Source organism: Lygodium microphyllum, chromosome 10, assembly GCF_053477565.2.
Source record: "Lygodium microphyllum isolate KBCC chromosome 10, Lygodium_microphyllum_v1.1.10, whole genome shotgun sequence".
Taxonomy (NCBI): Eukaryota; Viridiplantae; Streptophyta; class Polypodiopsida; order Schizaeales; family Lygodiaceae; genus Lygodium; species Lygodium microphyllum.
In genome coordinates this window covers 36,537,580-36,563,335 of record NC_141144.1, presented here as the reverse complement: position 1 = coordinate 36,563,335, position 25,756 = coordinate 36,537,580, and the positions used below count along the sequence as shown (strand labels likewise).

The following is a 25,756-nucleotide window of genomic DNA, read 5'->3' as shown; positions in this document are numbered from 1 at the left end:
TGAAGAGCAATGTATAGTAACTATGACTTACCACATTAAAAAAAAGCCATACACTTGCATAGAACTCTTTGTAATTGAGAACTTGTCTCACCCTATTTGGGTTAAAGACCATGTGTGGATATTACATAATGACTCCCAATGTTTTGGCCATTTGTTGTGTAGAGGTTGTAGGAACCACCCTGTTCTCAATTTTTTCTTAGAAGGGAATGAAGCAAGTGTTGCTAAAACTTATATGTTAATGACACCATACTTTTTATCAACCATTGTCGTTCTGTGAAGCATTGGGTTCTTAGATTGGCATAAAACTAGATGGCCACTAAATAACATCCCAAATCCCCTTAAAAAATATTCCAATGTCTTGCTGCTGTTGACAACCCAAATCCACTAAGCAACACACATACTCTCTTAAATCCACCTTAAAAAAAGAAATCATATGTTTAGAGAGTCCCAAATCACCACATTCCCTAACACATGCACATGGAAGCAATGACATACATATACACTTATCATTATGAAACATTTGTGTTGATATGCTGTAGTGGCATAGACACTACTTGTGCACACATACACACCTCTTTTAAAGCTACACTCTTATACATACACACATGTGGTGCTTCTCTTCCTGCTTGAAAACCATGGAGCCTACAACAAAATAATTGCTATACAAAAACATTGCACATTGTGTGCTTGAGTATTGCTCGATGCAGGCTTTTCTTTTTCCCTTGTGCTAATTTTGATGGTTTTGATAAGAGAGAGAACAAGTTGTCATAAAAAGGAAAAAGAAAAGGAAAAAAACCTACAAGTGTTAGTTAAGTAGGGGTAACTTTTTGCTTAGGAATAGTAATCAAGCCCTTTAAAAAGAGCTAGTTAATTAGGGATAAATTTCATCTCAAGAAGAGGAATCAAACCCTTTAAATAAAATAAAAAGAAAATGAAAAACCCTATAAAGTGCTAATTAAATAGGGTTAATTTTCACCTAAACAGCATGGTAGATTTCCTTAACCATTACTATAGCATACCTTATGGGCAATGCCAGAACAAATAAAACTAAGTAATTCTAAGCCTAGTGTTTGTTTTTTATTAAGCATTTGTGTTTCTTTGAGCAACTTATTGTTATTATTGAGAATTGCTCATGAAAAACCGAGGTGTAATGTCAAGTAGATTGTAAAATCCAAAATTAAAGGCACAATTGAGGTTTAATGGCGAGTAAATTGTAAAATTTAAAATTAATGGCAAAAGTACCTTAAAATTGAAATTTGAAAATTTAAGGTTTTCCAAGTATGTACCGCATTTTCCATCTTACCCAAAGGCCAATTATTGGTATTGGCGATTATTGGAATTGGAATACTAATTACTTGGTGTCCTCATGCTGACATGGCGGCTTCTCAACCATGGAAGGGGTGGCACACGTAAGACGGGCTGAATCCATAATAAGAATCCTCACCTCGTCAGAGTTCCCTGTTGGTTGCAATTCAGGCACTCTGCGGCCCGAAGCTCTCTACCATGCTGCAATGGCGCTGAGCCTTAGGTCCGGACAGAAGGTCAACACCGAGCTGCTGACGAATTTATCTGGAGCGCCCAGACAGGAAGGACTAGTTCTGCTTGATTCTGGCTTTGATGACGGAAGAAGCAGAAGTAGTATCAGAAGAGGGAGAAGACGTAGCATACGAATTCCGGATTGGAGTAGCAGGAAATCAAGGAGGCACACAGGTGCCTCATGGAGACATGGCTGCACTTGTAGATGCGAGGATCGGAAACAGAGAATGGGATCTAGCAGACAACCGTTATTGCAGGTCTGCACATCTAAAGGAGCACTAGGCGTCGGTGCTGATGGCACGAGCGACAGAATGATTCTAGGACCGTTGAGGCAGTTAAGCATGTCCGGAAGACTGTGGGAGGCAGGTCTTATTGATGAGAGATGGAGATCAAGTATATGTGCATTGTCTGATAGGGGAGGCCGCATGTGCGGGCTGTATGGTCATGGTACGGTGGTGAATTCGAGTATAGCCACTTTAAGTTTTGGAACAATCCGGCAGGCCAGCTTGCAGACCTCTATTGGTTATGAAGAGCCCATTCTAGGGGAAGGCCCTTCATGTGTGTTTGTTGGACCACTGGAGACAGCTGAAAAAGGCAGACTAGAAGAGCTTTATCAGCAGGTAATTTGACATTACCAAAACTTATTTGTGGCTACTTTCAAGGTCTGAAGTGTAGTGACTCAAACCTGGGGAGGCATCGTATTTTTACTATCTGCGGCATTAAAGTTGCTACATAAGGTCGGTGTGATCATTGTGACCTTGACGTATGGACGGTTTGAGTGAATTAACTAAACATGATATATATATATATGTGATATCTGGTCAGATTTTGGATTTTGTTCTCTCAGTGGATGGTGGAATATTTCATCTGGGATAGTGCAGGTCTTTTATGGTTGTTATTCTTTGCAATTTTGAGTTGGCTGTAGATATTGTTTGGTGTCTGAGAAATTGAAACGCTCTTGTGAGTCTATTCGCTTTGCTGCAATTATTGCTGGATATTTTCAAGTCAAAGTGACTCTGAACGAGTAATGTGAATTCCAAAAGCAGATTGGCTGCATGTGGCAAACATAGGAGAAACCTTTGCATTCGATATTATTGAAATTCTTGCCTCCATGATGTGCATACCAAAGTACAACTTCTTAATCCATCTTGGTGCAGACTCACAATCTGCTGAACCCTGAGGTAAGAATGCACTCTCAGCTGGCTCACAAACTAAATGCAAGAATACGCCTTCTGAACTCACCAACGGAACCGACAGGCAACTTGCAGCAAAAGGGCAACCAGTGCTGGTCTCAGGCAGGAGATCATGATTCCCAAACTACTTCCTAAAGGGATAATCGGTTTACATGTGGTTGAAATTCCCTTACTTTAGTTATGATGCTCTTGTACATACTATGACCAAGTGGGAAACCTTGCTATCTCAAGTGTGCCTTTTTTGTAGAGTTCTCTTTAATTGTGAGTTGTATAGTGTTTAGGAATCGTCTGAGTATTGAAGGGTGGATTGTGAACTATAGAGAGGCAAGATAGCTCTAGTAATTGAACTTCACAACATCAATTTGAGTGGGTTACCAGCGCTTGGATCATGTGGATGAGGAATGCCATTCCAAGGCCTAGGTTTACCCTCCTTAATATCCTCCTAATGCCCATTAGACCTTGAGCATACCCACGTGGGGTCATCCCCTTGTGCAGTTGAGACAGAGTCCTACTCCTGCACCTTCCCCCATTATTCCTATCCCTCTTGGTGCCACATGACGTATGGCAAGCCGCTCGTAATACGATTTATGGACAAACCCCACAATTAGTGTCTCATGAAAATTCACAGTTGCCCGAAATGGAGTTTCAGACTTCCAAAACAGAAATGCCAAAATTGTGAAGACTTTTTGGAACCAAAACACTTTTCAGGATTGCTTTTTTTAGTTGAATTATTAAAAAAAAAACCTTTGTTTCTCCGGGACTGCCACCGTTGGGGCAAGAGGGAGGGGCTTGAACTTTACCCATCTATTTATTTTGTTTTTTGGCTGATGGTCAATGTGTTTTAGTTTTAACTTTCATTTACAGCCTTCAAATTCTACGAGGATGCATGGAGTCACCAATAAGATTTGCATAACTATGAATGTTGTACTAACTCTTTAACTCCTATTGGCAACTGGTAGCTACAAAGTAGTGTAATGGGTATGCTTGGCAATGTCAGCATCAAATTGTGTAATGGCTAAAGTAGTAGCTTGTAAAATATACTACAACTACACTCACACAATCTCACATACACTCTCACACCCTTATATTTATATTTATATCTATATTTTTCGGGTTCTCGATTTCCCATTTCACCATTTTGGACTAGGGCTGAAACTCCATTTTGCAAAGTAGGCAAGGTACTTATAGTCAACAAACTTAATGGGAGTTGATGAGGGAGATTGATATGTTGGTTTGATCTCTTGCCGCATACCCATTGATTAGATGAATCCAATGATCAAACGCTAGGGTCTAGGGGAAAGTGCTATAATTGTGAGTGAAACTTGGGTAGCAATGTGTGCATTAATTCTACATTTGTTGTGGGCCGTGGCATTAACTGTGGGACTCAAAAGACTTGTTGCATAAGGTTCATCCATGTTGTGAAGTTTAACCCGTTAAAATGAGTCTTACAACTAAAAGCACTTTGGGCCAAAGCAACCAGAATGTTGGTGCTAAGAGAAGGATGACGACAGGGATGGGAAATGGAGTACACTTGGGGATTGGTCCCCAAGTGCTGACCATGCACTAGTGACGTATGTAGAATGGGTTCTATAGTGTAACTAGTTTGACTAGACATAGGCATGGTTGCCAATTGAGTAGGCTAGGATAGGGGAATAGACGCATTATAAGCAGGGGAAGGATATCCTTGTGTTTGAGTGGCCAAAGGAGTGTGGATAAGTGTGCCATAAGTTGGGTATGGATATCCTCGCACTTGAGTGGTTGAGGATAGAGGTCTAAGGGGCTGAGGGGTATACGCAACACATTCACACTAGGATAAACAAGTGCACTCACTTGTGGGTAGATGGGAGGTATGGGGTGTTAGAATGCAGCGGTGCGGAAGCGTAGGACTGAGAGAGAGAGAACACAGAGAGAGAAGAGAGAGAAAGAGACAGTGGAAGATGAAGATCTGCTGTATAAAGTGTGCTGTATACAAAGATATGCAGATATGTACACGGGCGCAGTGCGCTGGACTGCGTGTCTCCACCTCGACGATGGAACCTGCTGTTCACCTCGAAGTCCGCTGCAGTCTGCACTGTCTCCTGTTAGAAATCTGCGAACAGAGACGGAATCTGCGGGAGCCACCAGTCTGTAATCTGCGAGCAGAAAAGTGTAGGAGACTGTGGGAAAACCTGGCTATAAATAGCCAGGAAACAGGCGCCAAAAATAGGCCTGTCGGCTGCAATGCAACCGACTGACAGGATAGGTCGGACTGCCACGTGGCAGTCCGACTGTGCAGTCTGACTGCACCTGGACAGGATCTGATCTGCTAACACCCCCTCTCAGAGCCTGGGCGGGGCAGAAGCCTGAGGGATCTGGAATGTCTCCGAAGGAGAGCCTGGGGAAGTGCCTTCGTAAATAAATCTGTAAGATTGTCCTCCGTCTTGCAGTACTCCACAGTGATGGTCTCATCCAGAAGCTTCTCTCTGATGAAGTGGTACTGGATCTCTATGTGCTTCGTGCGGGCATGAAAAACAGGGTTCCGTGCCAAGGCAATGCAACTCTCATTGTCGCATTGCAACAAAGTAGGAGGAGTCTGGGGACAGCCAAGCTCCGCCAACAATCTCCGAAGCCACACAGCCTCACATGTGATAGAAGACGCGGCCGGATACTCCGCCTCAGTAGTAGACGAAAGGGCTACCGTGGGCTGCTTCTTGCTACTCCATGAGATAACACCTACACCCAAGGTAAAACAGTAACCTGTAGTAGACCGCCTTTGGTCCACATCACCGGCCCAATTCGAGTCGCTCCAACCTGCAAGTACAAGATCTGAACCATCTGTCCCTGCGGAATAATGAATCCCTAAATTAGATGTCCCCCTCAAATACCGAAGTATCCTTTGAGCAGCCTGCCAATGCACCGTCTAAGGTTCACTCATGAACCCTGCCAAGAGCCCAACAGCAAAACAAAGATCAACACGAGTGTTGAGGAGCCAAATCAATGAGCCAATCAACTGACGATAGCGGGAAGCATCCGCCATGGGAAAAGCTGAATGGGAAGTGGCCTTCTAGTTCGAATCCATAGGAGTAGAAAGGGTCCGACAATCCTCCATTGCAAAAGAAACTAAGAGCTCCTATACATATCTCTGCTGAGAGATGAAGATCCCCCTTTGAGACTGATAAATCTCATGGCCCAAAAAGAAATGGAGTAGACCCAAGTCCGTCATCTCGAACGTCCGATGTAAAGCTACCTTTGTCTCTTGGACCTTCTGTGCATGATCACCTGTGACAATTAACCATCAACATACAACACAAAAAGCACACAACCATCCTCGGAAGTGTGAACATAAAGCTACGGATCGGCCTTAGAACGCCGATATTCCAATTGTGACTGAAGGAACGAATCAATCTTCTTGTTCCATGCACGCGGAGCTTGCTTGAGGCTATACAAGGCCTTCTTTAACCTATAGACTTTCCCATTTGAAGATCCAAAGCCAGGAGGTTGCTCGACATAGATCTCCTTCTTCAAATTACCATTGAGAAAGACCGACTTCACATCCAACTCGTAGACAGGCCATCTCCTATGGCTAGCCAAGGCAAGAACAGCTCGAATAGTCGCCATACGAGCAGTGGGGGCAAAAGTATCATGACAATCAATTCCTGGGCGCTGTGCAAAACCTTTAGCAACAAGGCGAGCCTTGTGCTTGTCCAAAGAACCATCGCTAAGGTACTTGGTCTTGAAGACCCATTTGACGCCAATCACCTTCTTATTCGGGGGGCGTGGCACGAGTGACTAAGTGCCATTCCTCTTAATAGCCTCCAACTCGGCTTCCATAGCTTTCTTCCATGGTGCGGACTGTAAAGCCTCCTTCACGGAGGTGGGCTCTCGATCCTGCATAACACGGGTCATCAAACAATAGTTAGAGCAAACAAGCTCCGTAGAATGTGCCTGGTGCCTCCATGACCACCGCGGACCATCCTGCGGTCCCCACTCCTCAGGAACCCCCTCGATCCCTGAATCACGGAGTGTGTCATGGGCCCAACGAGGAGGAGGTTGGACCTCTCCTTGTCTCTCTCCATTAGCTGAAGACTCTGGAATATCCACCGGTGGTAACTCCTCGGGGGGGACTGGTGGAACAGTGGACTCTGTGTCAGAAACAGAATCTGAATCATAAGACGCGGGCTCCAGAGGAACTGTAGCAGGAGCCTAACTCTCCCCTGGATCTCCAAGAACGGGATGCTCCTCACCCGCTGGTATGGCCGGAACCTCCACAAACCGCACATCTCGACTGGTGTACACATCCCGCTTGACGGGATCATACAAACGATAGCCTTGGGACTGGGAGCTGTAGCCAGCAAATACCTGTCTTTGGGAAGCTGCTTCAAATTTATCACGATGAGCCTTGGGAATGTGAACATAGGCATCACACCCAAAGACCCTAAAATAAGAAACATCGGGCTTAGTCCCAAAGTAAGCCTCAAAAGGTGTCATCCCAGCAACGGCCAAAGTGGGGGATCGGTTAAGGATGTGGACTGCAGTAGCCACAGCCTCGGCCCACAGAAACTGAGGTGTCTGTCGGTGCTCCATCATGGTGCGCGCCATCTCGATCACACTGCGGTTCTTCCGTTCAAGAATGCAATTTTCTTGAGGAGTGTTGGTATTAGCAAACTCCTGGTGAATACCTTTATCTGCACAAAAACGAGCAAACTCATTAGAAACAAATTCACCACCCTTGTCGGATCGTAAGGTCTTCAATCTCCGGCCCGATCGGTTCTCCTCAAAGAGAAGCCAATCCTTGAAGTGGGAGAAAGCTTCTGACTTCAATGCCAAGAAATAGGCCCATGTCATCTTGCTGTAGTCATCTACGATCAACATGAAGTACGAGCTCCCTCGCAAGGACTCGTTCCTCATAGGGCCACAAAGATCCGTAGATACAAGCTCCATCGATGAAGTAGACCGCCGCGAAGCTGTGTGGGGAATGGCATCCCTATGCTGCTTCCCATGAATGCAGGAGACACATGGCTACTGGCTCACCACTATATCCGGCAACCCTCGAACAAGCTGTCCACGTGACGTCCTCCGAAGATAATCATAGTTGAGGTGACCAAACCGAGCATGTCATAACTCAGACTGTGTCTGAGAGATAAGAAGAAGAGTAGAGAGGGCGGTGGAAGACTTCAATTTATAGATGCCGTTCTCCTCATATCCGGATGATAGAACCTTCCTTGACCCACGATCAAGGACTCGCACCGAATCACTGTCAAACTCCACCAAAAGTCCAAGGGAGCAAATCTTATGAACTGATAGTAGATGATACCCTAAACTTGGTACATGCAAGACCTCTGAGATATGGGTACCACCACATCCATCTGGAATAAGCTGCATCTCACCCCGTCCTGCAATAGACACTGAAGAGCTATCTCCAATGAGAATCTGCCCACGCGAGGGTCGCAACTGGGCAACACCATCTGATGGAGTCATGTGCCGGGAGGCACCACTGTCAACGATCCACTCTCGAGCCTGGGGAGCTGTCATCGCAGCATCAGAAGCATTTGGTGTAGAGTCCTCAATGACAGCTAGATGAAGAAATGCAGCTGATGAGGGTGTAGCCACCGCTCCAGAATCCTTCGTGTCCTTCTTGTCTTTGTCAGGGCAATCCTTCTTCCAATGGCCAGTCTTTCCACAAATATGGCATGTGGATTCTTTGTCCTTGTCCTTGTCCTTCTTTGACTTGTTATCCCCCTTCTTCTTCTTTTGGTCCTTCCCCTTCTTCTGAGAGGCTTGACTTGTCAGTGCCTCCGACTTGGAAGCATTCTGTCCCTTTAGCTGTTCCTCTTGGTCCAAGACCATAGGAACCAACTCTTCCCACTGAAGAGTGGACTCGCGCCCTGAGGCAATAAGGGCAGAGTAGAAAGCACCGAATCGTGGCGGCAACTGGGACAAGAGTGTGATTGCCATGTCTTCGGAGGAAAACGGCTTCCCCGCATTCTGAACCTACATCTGAAGCTGTCTAAGCTTGTTGATGTGCTCCTGCAACGAAGAAGACTTGTTCACGGACACGGTCCGCATCTGAACCTCCAAAGAAACCCGCTTCATTAGGGTCATCCGGTTATACATCTGATCAAGCTCCAGCCATATCTTCCGAGCCACCGTCAAGTGCTCGATGTGAGCTATCACGGCTGTAGTACAAGACAGAAAAAGAAAGGAACGAATCCTGGCATTTAGTTTGTCCCAGTGAGACTGTGCCTTGGCCAACTCCGCACGAGCATCGGAAGAGAGTTTGGACTCATCTCTTACCGAGGGCCGGTCGATTTCCTCCTGTACAAGCTCCGCCAAATCATAGGACTCAAGGATGGCCAATATCATGACGCGCCAGATGCGGTAGTTGTTGCCATCAAGCTTCTGATCTGCGGGAAGAGCCGGTAAAACAGGCACCTTCCGGTCCATAATCGTCTGGAACTCCAAGTCAATCTCGGTAGACATCTTCACCTGTAATGCCTTCACAAACGCAAAAGCAGCCCCCTCTGACTGTGATAACTCAGCTTGCTAGAGCTCTTCCGCGTCCTGAAACTTCTTCACCCGCCGGAGGCAATGAAAAAGCAAAACCTGCACTTGAAAGCTGAAAACTCAAACTTTCTCCTCGTCAAACAACAGTAGCAGCAGCAAATCCACCACCTGGACTCCTTTCCTGCGCGCCCACGCTCGCTTCAGCCTTGTTCCGAGGCGCGGCCCTCCTGCCTGCCCTCAAACGCTGAAAACGCAGCCTTGTGTCGCGATAGAAACTCCTCTTCAGGTTGGTTCTGCACTCAGTCAGCCCTTTAACACTGCTCTGATACCATGTCAGAATGCAGCGGTGCGGAAGCGTAGGACTGAGAGAGAGAGAACACAGAGAGAGAAGAGAGAGAAAGAGACAGTGGAAGATGAAGATCTGCTGTATAAAGTGTGCTGTATACAAAGATATGCAGATATGTACACGGGCGTAGTGCGCTGGACTGCGTGTCTCCACCTCGACAATGCAACCTGCTGTTTACCTCGAAGTCCCTTGCAGTCTGCACACTCTCCTGTCAGAAATCTGCGAACAGAGACGGAATCTGCGCGAGCCACCAGTCTGTAATCTGCGAGCAGAAAAGTGTAGGAGACTGTGGGAAAACCCGGCTATAAATAGCCAGGAAACAGGCGCCAAAAATAGGCCTGTCAGCTGCATTAAATGCAGCCGACTGACAGGACAGGTTGGACTGCCACGTGGCAGTCCGACTGTGCAGTCCGACTACACCTGGACAAATCTGTCCGACTGCACCTGGACAGGATCTGATCTGCTAACATGGGGTGTGTGTGACATTCCCGACAATAGAGTATCACTGTATGAGGGTGCAAAGTGGCATGCATTTGAGGGGGATAGTGTAAACCTAAAGGCCTAACACCTAGAGAAGAGGGAACTAAGCTTACTTGAGGAATGGAAAAGGAGCTTGGACTTGAGGCTGTAGATCCTAATCCTCATGTGTTGAAGAGATATGGAATAGGACCTAAAGTTGAAGATGCTAAAGTGGAATCTAATCCTAAGTCACCAAAGGCATGAGAAAGAGAACCTTATCGAAAATTTGATAAGGAGGGGACATGACATATTTTTTAATGAGTAACACCAAGAATATGCCCAAAAGATGAAAAGAAGGTAAAGTGGCAAGTGTATATGTACGCATTCTTCACTTCTACTGGCTTCTTGTAAGCTATCTCATGGGCTATGCATTGATCCCCTTTGATCCATGATTAGGCCTCCTTAGGCTTTTAGACTATCATTAAATGAAGTTGTTGCCCCTAGTGTCCTAGACCCAAAGTGACACTAGGGTTAGGATTTCATATGATGGCTAAGCCATTTAGGGTTAGGCTTTATTATAAAAAGGCATTTTGTGCATCACTAGCACATGAGTGTGGCATTATTCATTGTGGTCACCTTGAGTGTGATACTCTCTTTCAATCACATTGATACATCACCTCTCATTTTGTTATTGAGTATCATTGTGCATTGATCAATTCTTTCATTATCTTTCATTCTCTGTCAATTAATTGCACAATTACTCCACATGCTATCAATGGTATGAGAGCGGCTTACCTCCATTGGCATTGCTTGCGACCACCTTCTTGGCAGCCATTGCCATTGAGGGCGACACCTTGGCCGATTGTCACTTGAAGCCATTGCCATCATGTTGGCTTTCATTGCTGCCCCGACTAAGTGGTTCCGGGTTGTTGCACATCATTGTGTCACCATTGTTGCTATGACTTGGTCTCATCTTCGACATGCCAAGAGCCTATCCTTCACCTCAAGCTCTCTTTGTCGGCAACAAGCTTCTCTTGCTTGCTACCAATAGTTGCCGGTGGCTCCGCCCCCAAGAATTTGCTATGTGCCTTGATAGACTTCAGTCACCACTTGTAGCCTCTAGAGGATGCCACCTCCAATGTCTCGGCTTTAGCATTTTTGCCATCTTGGTCGCTGCCTGCAAGGTAGCAATGCTGCCTTGTGTTGTACCTTGCCCAATGCTTGTTGCCAGTAGTGTCACTTGGAGCTGACCACCTATAGCTGTGCATTGCTGCCTATGAGCCTGCTGTGTTGGTTGCTTGCCACACTATGTTCTGCTGGTCTCACATGGCCGCCTGTTGGTAGCAACACTGCATGGTCATTCAAACTAGCTGCCCCTACCTTGAACCATTGTCGCTTGTGGACGTGTCACCGCCTGTCTGCTGACCAGAGCTAACTTGCACAACTTGACATCACCTTCTTTGCCATGCCAACATTATTAACTATTGCATGTCTTCAATTGGGCCAGCACACCATATGTTTTTAAGAGAGTTATTTTTGGTTTATTGTTTATTATTTTACTCCAGCAAGGCCCGTGTTCACATAGTCTGCCCCTCCCAAGCATAAATTGGGCCAAAAATTTTCATATAATCTCTTGATTCAACCCAATTTGCAGAGAAAGATTTGGGCTTTCCATCAATTACCCAAAATTCATCTTCGAAATTGAAAATTTTTTGACACTAGTCAACATTGACAATTTTGGGGCTTTTTGTCAGACGTCTTCAAATGACGTTTTTGGTGAACGCCTATAACGAGCAAAATGGTCTAGGTGTATACAAAAATATTATTATTTGGTGTGCCGGTCCCCATTTCTCTCAATATCAGAGCAAATTTCATTTTTTTGGGCACTATTTTTCGGCGAATCTTCCCAGATTCTGCTGCTGTTTGCATCTTCAGCCATTAATCTTTGAATTCAGCTTATCGTTGATGCTTGATCGGGAAATATTTTATTTCACAAAATTATTATTATTAGCATATTTTTTCTCTCCTCAATAGGAAATCAACAAGAGAAAAATATTTTCACATTATTCAAAAAGGAGAAAATTGGTGAAACTTATTATTTTTAGTATGTATTTCTCTCTCCTTAGTAGGAAAGAGAGAAATTTTATTTTCATATTTTCAACTCCATTGAAGTGGCCAACAACTCTTCTATTAGTGGTTCACCATTATTTGGGGTTTCATTTCCATGCAAAAAACTATCTTTAGTTGGAAATGATCATTTTCTTGCTGATTTGCATCATGGCCAGCAATAATAATCGTTTATTGGGTATGCTTGGGGTTGAGGACAAGCTTGATGGCTCCAATTATACTATGTGGGGCCTGGGCATATATGATGTGATGTGTTCTTGTTGCGAAGAATCTATGTTGATTGTTCTCTTCTTTGTGCAAAGAAGAAGAAGAAGAGTTTTCCTTGTCCTTTTGATGGGCTGGATAAAGAATCCACGACTTTCCTTTGCCTTTATGATGAGAGGAGGCAAAGGCCTGATCATCGGATGCAATAGCAGAGTGGTTGAGATGACTTTGCTCCTCCTACCATAGAAATAGGGTTAACTCATCAAGAGAGTAGTGATGCCCATTGCGTTGAGAAACTACCTGCAAGATGGTAGCAAACGTTTGATAGGATTGTGGAAGTCCGTCAAGCACAATAGAGACAAGATAGCTCTCTGATATCTCCTCGTTAAAGCTCACCAATTTCTCGTGCCAATGTGTAATCTGTGTAACATAGGCATCCATGCTATCCCCTTGCATCTTCTTGGAATCTAATTGCTTCCTCAAATAGGCAAGACGTGTCTCATGCCTGATCTAATAAAGAGATGCGAGCTTATCCCAAGCACTCTTCGTAGTCCAACATGAGTGGATGTGCAGAATAATGAGTCTCTTGATTGAAAGAGTGATCAAAGAGTGAGCTTAAGCATCACATACATTCCAATGTACTTGATCATCAGTAGGAGGAGCTGCAGTAGTAACTCTTGAAGAGCTGGAAGTGGCAGTAGAACCACTTGAAGTAGAAGCACTAGCACTTGCAGGTGCAATATGGCCTGCTGGCCGAATCTTTGTGGGTATATTAGGGCTTGCTGGCCGTACCTCCAAACCCATGACAATTCTCCAAAATCCTTTTGCGACCAGTGCATACTTCATCATGTACGACCAAGTGGAATAGTTGTACCATCCAACTTGTCATCAACAAAAAGCATCCCAAACAACTCATTTTGATTTTGTGCCATTTTTGCACATGCTGAATGTACAAATGCAGCTGAGGCAATTGCTCCAATTTGTCTAAAATGGGAAGGGCATTGCTATCCCAACACTTGTGTGCGAGAAAACTGGTTAAAAAGTAAAATGAGGTGAGAAAGAGCTTACAATTGATGTGAATGCTGTTGTAGATGATGTTCGGGCGTTCACACAGAAATCTCAGGTCAACAAGCTGAAATTTGTCAAAATCGGAGTCAAATTGGGTGATTTGGACAAAAATCCCCAATTTTGCATGGGAATGTTCGAGGAATTACCGAATTTGCACAAATTCAATGAAGATCGATGCAATGGAAGGTGAATCCAGCAAAAGCCCCAAATTTTTTGATGGAAATTTCAAAAATTGTGGGTCAATTAAAAAGCCGGTAAATTTTTGGGCTTTGGGCATGTGAAATTGAAAATTTCTTTGAAATTCAGGATGAGACGAGCAAGTTAGATATGAAATTGCATAAATTTTTGAAAACCCCCAAATTCAAAAATTAGGGTTTTTGCACTTTTAGGGTTTTTGAGTTTTTCTGCACAGCAAAAAATGGTAGAGACAAGCAAAGACAGATGAGAAAACCCCCAAGTTCAAAAATTAGGGTGTTTGAAGTTTTTTTTTTTGGAGATTTACATAGATAATGGTTGGTAGGGTTGAGGAGATGGCAGGTAGGGCTGAGAGAGGTTGCGTGCAGGTTGCGCAGAGAGAGAGACTACATGTAGTGTGCGGAGTGAGAGATGCTGCGTGCAATGTAGCAGAAAATGGGCTGATATGGCTACAACCATGGGGGCTTTGGGTAGCAATCCCATGAAGGACTCTTGTTTCTGAGTTGGCAATGGAATTGATGCAGCAATGGCAGTGAGGCAAGTGGTACAATGGTTGCGATACCATTGGATCGAATGGAAAGCTCGATTGATGAGAAGTGGAGCGGAGAGTGAGTGTGAGTAGATACACAGAAGTGCGTAAGAATACCTTCACTAAAATGAATCAAAGAATGAATGTACAAGGTACAACCCTAAGGTTATATAGACAAAACCCCTTCCACGCAAGAGGGTAAAAAGTGCTTGTGGATAGATTATGTTTGCACCAAAACGGCTTAGAGGAAAATACATGTCGTATTTAACAAGAGATACGTTTGAGGAAGCTCAAGGAATGAAGGCTGTCCAACAACCATTGACTCTTGTGGGGGCGGGATGAGGGAGAGTATTGGAGTGCGCTGCCCTTTGAGAATGGATCTTGAGTGTAGCAATCCATCACTGTTGGAGACAACTGAGGTAGGGGATTGGAATGATGAAAATGCTGCAATGCACTGCCTAGGAATAGTCTCTAATAATGTAGAAAGGCAGTTGCTCTAAGAACTCAGCTACTTGGAGATCTTTGGCAATCAACAGCAGCTGTTTTTGGCTGAAATCAGACCACCTCGCAAAGAATTTCTGAAATTTCTCTCTCCTTAGTATTCTCTCTCATTCTCTAGCCATTTCCAGCCTTGCTCTAAAGATTTTAGCATCCTAATCCTTGGAGGTTGAGAAATTGTATTTTTCTCTACTATAAACCCTAATTTACCTAAAAAATTAGGGTTTGATAGCAAGCTCTGGAAGTGTGCCAGGAGATTGAAGCCTCAAAACTTGAATTTTCAGGTTTGAGAATTAATTCTTATCAGGATTCTAGTGAGGGACCAGCCAACATTTGAATTTGGGACAAATTTCATTTCCCAAGGAGTCAATGAAGGCCAATTGCCCGAGAAATCGAGGGGTAAATCAATTTGGAGACTTGCTGGTCATTATTGATAGTAAGGAGCTTTTGGATTGCGAAGGGGATTGAAGAAATCCCATTGTACTCGAACTCAATTGCAACTAAAGATAAAGAAATATTGAAAGGGGTGCCAGTTTTGTGGCCAATAGGGTGTCCAATGTCCAAGATTGATTGGTAAATGCTTGTGTTTCAGAATTTCATTAATTATTGCTTGTTGTAATTAAGTTATAATCAGGTTATTAACATCCCTCCATGGAAGGAAAGCTGGTTTCATGCTTCCATTGTTGGGATACCATCAAATCCTTTGAATTGGTGGGCTTGAGGCTCTTGATTGTAAGTCAGAAGCTTTGCTTATTGCTGAAATTGTGCTCAGCTGCTGATTATAGCAAGTATGTCTTTACACGGTGATATCGGAGGAAGTGGTGATGATGTATCTCAATTTGGTCATTCACATGGTGAAGGGGGAAATGCCATGCATGATCTTGAATAAGGTTCTCAGCATGGATAGCAAGCTGAACATGTGGGAAATGACCCAAATGTAGGAACTTCCATGCCTCAATATGCTAATGACCAGCAAGAGGGTGAATAATTTGATGATATGTTCAAAGGATCAAACGAGGACAGCAGCAACTCTGTTTGCTGAATTGGCAAAGGATCCTCAGTTTACTTGATTTTTGAAGGCCCAAAGAATGACATCAAAGGCAAAGAGAAGAAGATACATTCTTGAGCTTTGGGACAGCTTGAAGAACAAAAGGAAATGCCTAAGCCTCCATTGGAAGAGCCCAAAGTTGCTCATGAGCACAAATGGTTGGTACCCATGGGACAACAAGTGCAAATGCATGTCCAACTTGGTAGTGCCAATCCATTGGAATATGGACAGCAAGGTATTTATGCAAATGCAAACATGGGATAGCAAGGATACTTTGATGGTGGCACCATTTTTCATGCAATGGTTGGTCAAGGATTGCATATGGGAATGTATGGCATGAATCCCATGGTATGCAGCAACCAATGCATGGTTCTCAATGCCCAATGTGTTTGGGTATGCTAGGTGGAATGCACAATCCCATGTATGGTAGTATAGGTATGATGCGTGGGGCACAAAGTGGGCCATATGAAAATGTATCTGCACCCCTTGGGGCTGTTGGAGCACAAGGTTTTAGTGCTGGTCATATAAATGCATCTGATAGTGCTAGTTTTCATGGAAATGCAGCAAGTGCACCCTTTTTGCAGCAACCTATTTATGACAATTTGACTCCCATAGGTCCGGCAAAGGACTATGATGAGGGTGGAAAAAGTGTGAAGTTTGAACCTTTCAGTGGTGCGCAAGATAGGTTGAAAGCTCTCACTTTCATACAGCAAATTGATGCAACGTATTTGGGAGGCAACTTCACAGAGGGATCTAAAATTTGTAAGGCTATCACATTTTTGAAGGAAAATTCATTACAGTGGTGGTCTACACTTTTATTTAGGTAAGAGCACCTACCACTTGAGTAAAGTTCAAGCAAATTTTTCCCTCAAACTAGTTGATAGTAAGCTGATAAGGATGATAGCAAGAGAAAGAAGGGCAAAACCTCAGTTGGTTTAGTGTCTGATATAGTGGTAGATTAGTCCAATGATAATAGCACTAAGCTTTGTAGAGCATGGGGCAAAATTAGAGATTAGCATGCACTTATCTTTCTTCATCTAGGAGCACGATCAAACTTTATCTCTATTGACATGGTTGCTTGTCTAGGCATCAGAGAGGATGAGATGGGGCCCATGGGTGAGAGTGGTATGGCATGCAAGGGGCACGCAGAGACGGTCACTCCTATCATTGGAAAGCTTCATTTGCACATTCAGGGTTATGTGGGTAGTAAAGAGTTCTTTATTGTACCTTTGAAAGGATGTGATGTCTTGCTTGGGATACCTTGGTGCCATTGTGTTCATGCAGTTGTTGATACTGACGATAAAATTGTGACCATTTATCACAGAGGCAAAGTTTATACTTTGGATGTAAAATTGAAAGGGGAATTTGTCTCTCTTGTATCTGCTTTTGCCATTTCCAAAGTAATGAAAAATCATCTTTTAGCTTACTTGGTTTTCACTAAAGATAAAAGTGATAAAATTGTTGGAAATGTGACTCACTTGGAGAAAAATCGCATGTCATTTCTGAAAATGTATGCTGATTGCTTTTCTCAGTCACTTCTAAGGCAACTATTGCTTGAAGGGCTCGAGGGTCATGGCATAGTCTTGATTCGTGGCAGTAGCCCTCTTGACAAGCCACGTTACAGAGTTCGTGCAGCCTAGCAGGAGATTACGAGTCAGGTGAATAAGCTGTTAGAAAGGGCTGATTCAACCTAGCTCATCTCCATTTTGTTACTCAGTGCTTCTAGTACAGAAAAGAGATGGGTCATGGCGCATGTGTATTGATTATTGTGCGATGACTAAAATCACGATAAAGAACAGATTTTCGATCCCTAGGATCGATGACATCTTGGATAGATTGTAGGTGGCAGCCATTTTCAACCGTATAGATTTGAAAAGTGGATACCATCAGATTCGGATTAGACGTGAAGATGTATCTAAGACAGCTTTTCAAACATCTTTTGGTTTATATGAGTTTCTTATCATGCCATTTGGGCTTACCAATGCTCCTGCCACCTTCAATAGAACGATGGATCACATTTTTTGGCTTGTCTATTTGAAGAATGAGGCCAAGTATCGGAAGTACTTGGCAATAGTATTCAATGAGTTGTGTAAGCATTAGTTGTTGATAAATGACAAGAAAAGTGGGAGTTGGTTAGCTTAAAGGTACCACTTTGGGCCTTTAAGCGGGAGGTTGTTGGATGTAAAGTCCCGTCGTCTTCGTGTATAAAGTTATACGGGTGCTTGTACCCGAACATATAAATACATTCTTTATTCTTTGTGTATCATCACAATCTGGTACACCTATCTCTGTGTTCACTCTCTTTCACACTCAATACGACTGCTCGTACTTTTGACGTGCACTTCTATTGTGCACTTCACTTCTTAAATGAGATCCACTTTTTGAGGCACATTGTAGTGACTGATGACATTCTTATGGTGTCAGAAGTGGTGCAACAATGGAAGCATAGACAAGTGTTGAAATATAGTGTTGAACACAAGACAAAAGAGAAAGAAATAGAAGAACATTGCAAAAGAAGAGAACTCAGAGATATGCTCGGGAAATCGAATCCATATACCAAACACGAGACATTCACATACAACAGTGAGTTAGTGGCTGCGTGCACTGTCATCAGCTCCTCTCTCCAACAGGATGTCCACTTGATGAATGATGATGATTCAAGAGGAGGAGCCCTACTATGAATAGACAATAAATATGTCAAATACAGTAGCTGGCCGGCCAACATTAAATGCTGGCCGACTAGCATAAAATGTGACAAATGCCACAAATAAATCACTAAAATAATGCCTAAAATAATGATAATGTGCTCAGCCAAGACATGCATGCAGACTCACATATGAGTTGGTAATCTTGCTAACACCCTTAGATCATGGGTGATTTGATACAATACAATGATACAATGATAATAACTCATCATAGTCCATACAACATATAATCACTAGAGTAGAACCATGGATACCAAGTAGTGGGTGATCAAGCCTCCACTAAGGTGCCTTGGAGAAAACCTGATGTTGATGTTGATCGTGCTGGCTCCTGAAAATAGAGAAGAACCATAGCATGTCTTTGTGTCCTCAATGTCTCGCAGTAGCATACAAGACCATCTTGTCAAAAATGCCTTTGAACATATGTAACCATGGATTACTTACCTTTGGCTAGATTGCCAAAGTGTCCCCTCAAATAAGCACAAGTCTAGGAGCCAAGTCCGTGCTCTATCAAATAACCAGCTCATCATGAACTTGGATGTCAATCCCAGCTCTAGGGTTTGAACCTGCCAGTTGATGCATCAGGGACGTCCCTCTCTCAAACATGTGCACATGTATACTTGTATAGATGAGGTTCACCAACCCCTTCTAACCACCCTCTTACACTTCCTCTTTGGCATTGGAGAGTTGTGAGAGATGACTGCATCACTTGGACTAGAAAGCAACAAAGGAAGGGGCAGCCAAGTTCTTTTCTCGATTTGAAGAAGCAGGTTCCTTCTGTGCCATAGACTTCTCCTTGGTTGGAGGATCGGAGTCGGGGTTCGAGGAAGAGGATGACTCGTTGGAGGAGTTTGCATCCCGCTTCTTCTTCTTCTTCTTCTTCTTCTTCTTTCGTAAGGCTGCTAACTCCTTGTAGTTCTACTGCAAATGGCCCTTCTTACCACGGTGATAACACTGGGCCTTCGACTTCTTCCTCCTGTTGCCCCTCTTTGAAGCGGTAAAGGCCTCATTGGAACCTCCACAATGAGATGGATGCCTCACCTGTAAACACAAAGATGCCTCATGTTCAAGCAAAATCGAGGACATATGTATGAAGCTCACAGGTGTAGATGATGTTTGTGCCCTCAAAGCATTCGCCACTCCATCAAACTCCGGGGGGAGCTTGTAGAGTAGCGTTCCCATGAGATGTGCCTCTAAAAGGGCAAAGTGCTTGTGTCAAAGCTGGTCCTGTACCTGTGTAACATGGATCAAAAATGAGTGAATAGTGTCCTTAGGCTCAAACTTCATTTGCTAAAGTAGGCCATAAAGGGTCATTGCACGCATGGTGGAAGGTGCCTTGTACAACATCTGAAGCTTTGACCATGCTTAAGGAGATTTCTTACAGGAGGTAACCACTAGGAGAACTTTAAAAATACATGGAAGAAGAGCAGAATAGGCACGTTCATTATCCATATTGTGAAGAAATCAGAGTGCAAGCCAACATTGAAGTGTGTGCACAAGAGGGAGAGGAGGCACAAAGTACAAGAACATGTCTTGCTTATAAAGTTGCTTATGAGTACAACTAGAGTCACCTCACTCAATCAGTTGATGTAGACCCATGGATTGTTTATATAGCCCCAACTGGCTAGGATTAGGGTTTTCTCTTCCCCTCAGGACCATTCATACCTGCCTGCCTAGCTACAAGGATGGTTATAGGCAGAAAGGATATAGGGCTCAAAATAGTTGATCATCTGTGGATTGGGAGGAAAAATTGGCCTCCAATTCCTTAGGTACTTCAAGATGGTTAGAACATTTACTGGTAATACGTCCTGTCTCCTTACATTTATTACATTTCATATTTCCTAGGTATTTTTTCTAATAGTTGTTTACAATATGCCCTTTCTTTTTACAAATAGTACACTTATTGACAACCATAAGCACCAAGACTTGGTCACGGGATGTTGAAGTAGATGCCTGACTGGTACTTCCTTCTTTGTGATTTCTTTTTTCTTTATCCAAATAGGATTGGATGGTACTTGCCAAGGTAGGATTGGGAATATTAGTAAGAGTTGTTACTAGTGTGGAAAAGACATTTTTGACAGCTTTTAAAAGAATGGCAATAGCATTCTCATCATGGATTGGTGCTTGTGTTGAAGAAAGCTGTGCCACGAGGCCCTTTATATGAGAAATAAATTTTCCCAAGTCTTCTCCTTCTTTATATTCCAAGCTGAAGAATTCAATCTTAAGGAAAATCTTAGTATTTTTACTTGTAGCACCATAGAGCTTTTCAAGCTCATCCCATTTCTCCTTGGCAGTGGAGAGCTGATCAACATGATGAATCAAGGATTCATCTAAGTGTAACATGATTATTGCTTGAGCACATTGATCATCCTCCACATCAGAAGGATTTGTAGAATCAACAGCTCTAGTCCCTTGAATGAGAGACCAATAACCTCTCTCCATCATTTTGTACTTAATGAGTACTTGCCAGGGATGAAAGTCTTTGCCATCAAATTTACGAATTTGAGGACGAAGATTGGCATAGGCTGAGGCCATAGTTGTTGGGATAAAGGCCCTGTTTAAACCCCCCGTGTATAGTACACGCACATTGTACATGTGAATGCACCCTTTATGTGCCCATAAAGATGGGTGTCATTGATGACATTCTGACAAAACATTGACTGGACTAGTCAAAGCCTGCAGCTGAGCACTTGAGTGCATTTACAGGGATTCTAAATCAGCTCAAAGATGCAAATTTGGACTTTGATGATAAGTTGAGGGCGATCTTTTTGATCATGACACTATCCGACTCTTGGGAGACCTTGGTGGTTTTAGTCAACAATTACCCCAATCTCTCATATGATGGGGTGAGGGGTTCTATCTTGAATGAAGAAATTAGACATATGTCTAGTGGAGAAGGCAGCAACTCAGCTTATAATGTAAGAGGCGGGGCTGAAAAGAAAAATGCAAATGCAGGGCATAGAAACAGGAGCAAGAGCAAAGGAAAGGAAAAGAGTGACATTGCTTGCTATCATTGTGGTCGGAAGGGCCACAAGAAACCTGATTGGAGGTATTACAAGAAGGAACAAGAGAGAGAGAAGAATGCAGGAGATAAAAAGAAGAAGGAAGATAAGACAGATGCATGTGAGGCAACCAAAGGTAAAGAAAAGGCCAATGTGGCCTCTAGTGTGGTCATAGAGGAGCTTTCAGATACAAAGGCTGATGTATTATGTGCAGTTGATTATGATGCCCTTGTATGTCACATGTAGGATATGCAGATTACCAAGGCTGATATGATTGATGCACTCTTGTTAGTTGATGATGGTGTCGTTCAGACTTCGATTGTGGACTCTGGTGCCTCTTTCCATGTGACTCCTTGCTTGGAGTGTTTTGCTATGTCCAATGCAGGCAGTTATGGAAAGGTGTATCTTAGAAATAACCATGTTTGCAACATTGATGGGATTGGCATTGTACACTTGTCTTTAGACAATGGTCAAAAGCTTGTGTTGAAAGATGTCAGATATGTGTCTGGTATTAAAAAGAGTTTACTATCTGTTGGTCATCTTGACCTGCATGGCTACACCACACTGTTTGGTGGTGGTTTGTGGAAATTAAAAAAGGGTTCCATGCTGATTGCAAAAGGAACCAACAAGGGCACTTTGTATTGTTTGCACTGTAAAGCCTTGAATGGCAAGTTTCTTGCAGTTGCTGAAATTTGCAGCCACCTGGAGTTATGGTATAAGAGATTAGGCCATATGAGCCAAAAAGGACTTGATGTCCTTACCTCTGTGAAGAGGGTTGATGGAAAAGGCTCTAAACTTGACTTTTGTAAGGAGTGTCAGTTTGGAAAGCAAATAAAAAATTCATTTTACTTTGGTGTCTCTCGTAAGTCCAATGTCTTGGACTTAGTGCATTCTGATGTATGTAGTATGCTCCTGAAATCGTTGGGTGGTGCTGCATATTTTGTCTCCTTTATTGATGACTATTCCAAGAAGATTTGGGTATACTTGTTGAAAAAGAAAAGTGAAGTGTTTGCTGTTTTTAAAACTTTTCATGCATTTGTGACCACTCAAACAGGTAGAAAGCTGAAATGCTTGAGAACTAATAATGGGGGTGAGTTCACATTGACTGAATTCAAGTCCTTTTGTGACATGCATGGTATTAAGAGGGAGCTTACAACCCCTTACAACTCTTCTTCAAATGGGGTGGCTGAAAGATATAATAGGACTTTTATGTGAAAGAGTGCGGTGCATGCTGTCCACTGCTAATCTCCCTCATGAATTTTGGGGGGAGGCACTCAAAACCTCGGTTCACATTTGCAACCGCTCTCCAAACAGGTCCTTAAATAATGGCATCCCTGAGGAGGTTTGGTCTGGCAAATCGGCCTCATATGACCATTTACGCATATTTGGCTGTGATGCTTTTGTGCATGTTAGGGATGAGCTGAGGAATAAACTTGACCCAAAATCCACCAAAGGCATTTTCATGGGCTATGGTGATGAGGGTGAATTGGGCTACAGAGTGTGGTTACCTCAGTCCAAGAAAATTATTCGCAGCCGCAATGTTGTGTTTAATGAGGCAAAATTGCTGAAAGGTAATTTAGCCTCTAATAAAGATATGAAAAAGGTGAGGTTTCAGAGTTTACAGCCACCTATTACTTCAGAAAATGAGCCTCATGGTGTTGTACCACAGGCTGAAACTGATGATCAGCCGGTTATTTTTGAGCCAGATGACGATGGACAGCAAATAGGAGCACAAGGAGGTCATGGACAGCAAGATAGGCTTGCTGATTATGAAAATGCAGGTGCTGGAAATGAAGATGAAGGTGTTGTACAGCGTGAACAGCATGCTGAAAATGGCTTACAGCAGCCAATAAATGCTGAAAATAATATACCTCCAAATGTAGACACAATTCCTGAAAATGTTGATCATTGGGTATGTAGGTCTACACGCGTAAGAAGGCAACCACATAGGTTTGACCCATCCTTGCATTATGTGATGCTTACAGATGAGGGTGAGCCTCTTACATACAAAGAGGCCAAGTCATGTGAGTTCAACAGTAAGTGGGAGCTTGCTATGCACGAAGATATTAAATCTCTATATGCAAATGATACTTGGGATCCTGTGTCATTGCCCAGGGGGAGGAAGCCACTTCCAAACAAATGGGTGTACAGAGTAAAGACAGTTGATGGGAAACCCAAGTACAAGGCAAGATTAGTTGCCAAAGGGTATGCACAAAAGGAAGGGATTGACTTCCAAGAGGTCTTTTCACCTGTTGTAAAGATGATCACTCTACGTGTGCTTTTTGCTCTCACTGCTGTTTTAGATTTAGAGCTATATCAAATGGATGTAAAAATAACTTTATTGCATGGTGACATTGATGAGGAAATCTACATGAAACAGCCCAAGGGCTTTGTAGTTCCTGGAAAAGAGTAAATGGTGTATAAACTAAAACGCAGTCTGTATGGGCTGAAGCAAGCACCACGGCAGTGGTACAAAAAGTTTGACACCTTTATGCTATCTCATGACTTTACACGCAGCCATGCAGATCATTGCTTGTACATGAAAAAGGATACAAATGGCAGCTCTATCATACTTGTTTTGTATGTGGATGATATGTTACTAGTTGGAAAAAGGAAGACTAGCTTGGATGCTCTAAAAAATCAGCTGAAATCAGCCTTCTCCATGAAAGATTTGGGGAATGTAGAGCATATTTTGGGCATGAGGATTCGTAGAGATAGAATGCAGAAATTGCTGTTTTTATCTCAAGAAAAGTACTATCTCAAGAAAAGTACATTGGAAAGGTACTGGATAGATTTAACATGGTTGAAGCTAAGCCTTTTGGGGTACCATTACCTCCTTATCTCAAGCTTAGCAAAGCCAACAGCCCGAAAGAGGACGTGGAAGCAAATGCTATGAAGGGAGTTCCTCATGCATCAGCTTGTGGCTCTGTTATGTATGCTATGGTTGCTACTCGTCTAGAGATTGCTCCTGTCGTGGGAGTTGTTAGCAGGTTTATGTCAAATCCTGGCAAAGCACATTGGGAGGCTGTCAAGTGTATTCTTCGATACCTTAAGGGTACACAAAGAAAAAGTATTTGCTATGGGCAGGGTGCACTTAGTTTGCAGGGTTATTGTGATGTAGACATGGCAGGTGACTTGGACACTCGTAGGTCCACCAGCGGGTATGTCATTCACACTTGTTGGTGGAGCTGTTTCTTGGTGTTCCAGGTTGCAGAACATCGTTGCACTGAGTACCACTGAAGTTGAATACATATCAGCTACTACTGAAGCTTCTAAGGAAGCTATATAGTTGAGCAGACTTGCAAAAGATCTCGGCATGTCTATGGGTATTGCAGTTTTGGGATGTGATAGCCAGAGTGCTGTGTATCTGGCTAAGAATGCCATGTGTCATTCACGCACAAAGCATATAGATGTGCGATATCATTTCATCAGACAGATTCTGGAAGATGGTCAACTCACATTGACCAAGATTAAAACACAAGACAACCCTGCAGATGTTCTCATTAAAAGCCTAAGCAAAGCTCAGCACGAGCATTGCATATGACTAGTGGGAGTTAGTTAGCTAGAGGTTCACATCGGACCTTTAAGTGGGAGGTTGTTGGGATAAAGGCTCGGTTTAAACCCCCTGTGTATAGTACACGCACATTGTACATGTGAATGCACCCTTTACGTGCCCTAAGTATAAATACATTTCATTCTTTGTGTACCAACACAATTGTTGGTACACTCTTGTCAAATCGTACTTTCACTTTGCTCACTCTCTCTCCAGCTGTCACACTCTCACGCTCACTCCTCTTGAACTTCTGTCAATCTCAGCTGAGCACCAACAATAGGAAGGCCTTACTACTTGCTTAGTGCAAGTAGCAGTGTCTAATTCTTTACAAAGGGCCATTAGTGCAAGAACGAAAACAATGTAGATTTTATAATTAAAAGTGCAAGGACTAGAATGGTTGAAAATCATACATATGGAGTATTTCAAAATAGGGCTTAGGTGGCCCTTGCCTTTGAACAACCCTTTTTTTTATGTTTGATTGTTTTCCTTGGATTTAGTGAAGTGAACTTAGACCGCACTTCTGGCTCCTCCTGATGATGTGGCTTATTAGAGGAGTTCTTGGTGGAACAAGGCTGATCAATCAACTCTATGCTATGGGATGAATCGGAGGAGAGTACAATAATACTCATTTCTCTGATTTACTAGCAGCAAACAGTAAGAAACACCAGCTAAATACATCAGTAGTGCTGAAAAACCTCTGCATTTGAGCTCCATTGGGCAGTAACTGGTATCCTGACAAAGGTTTTCAGTGATTAGAATCACTATTGATAATGCCCATATTAAAAAATAAATCAAATGCCCAAGTTTGCAAGC

The 25,756-nt window shown here is 43.2% G+C and overlaps 1 protein-coding gene across 3 annotated transcripts in view; it reads left to right on the top strand.

The window, feature by feature from the left end:
* Positions 1-1,411: 1,411 nt before the first annotated feature.
* Positions 1,412-25,756, top strand: part of LOC148029874 (PGR5-like A protein) — a 49,482-nt gene continuing 25,137 nt past the window's right edge. For 2 of the 3 annotated variants that reach the window (XR_015692109.1, XM_087686170.1), the window contains exon 1: positions 1,412-2,156. Coding sequence is in view for 2 of the 3 variants with exons in the window: in XM_087686170.1 (XP_087542296.1) it covers positions 1,512-2,156 (645 nt within the window). In the remaining variant the exon portion in view is untranslated. The remainder of the gene's footprint in view (positions 2,157-25,756) is intronic. The other variant, XM_087686169.1, reaches the window with a different exon arrangement.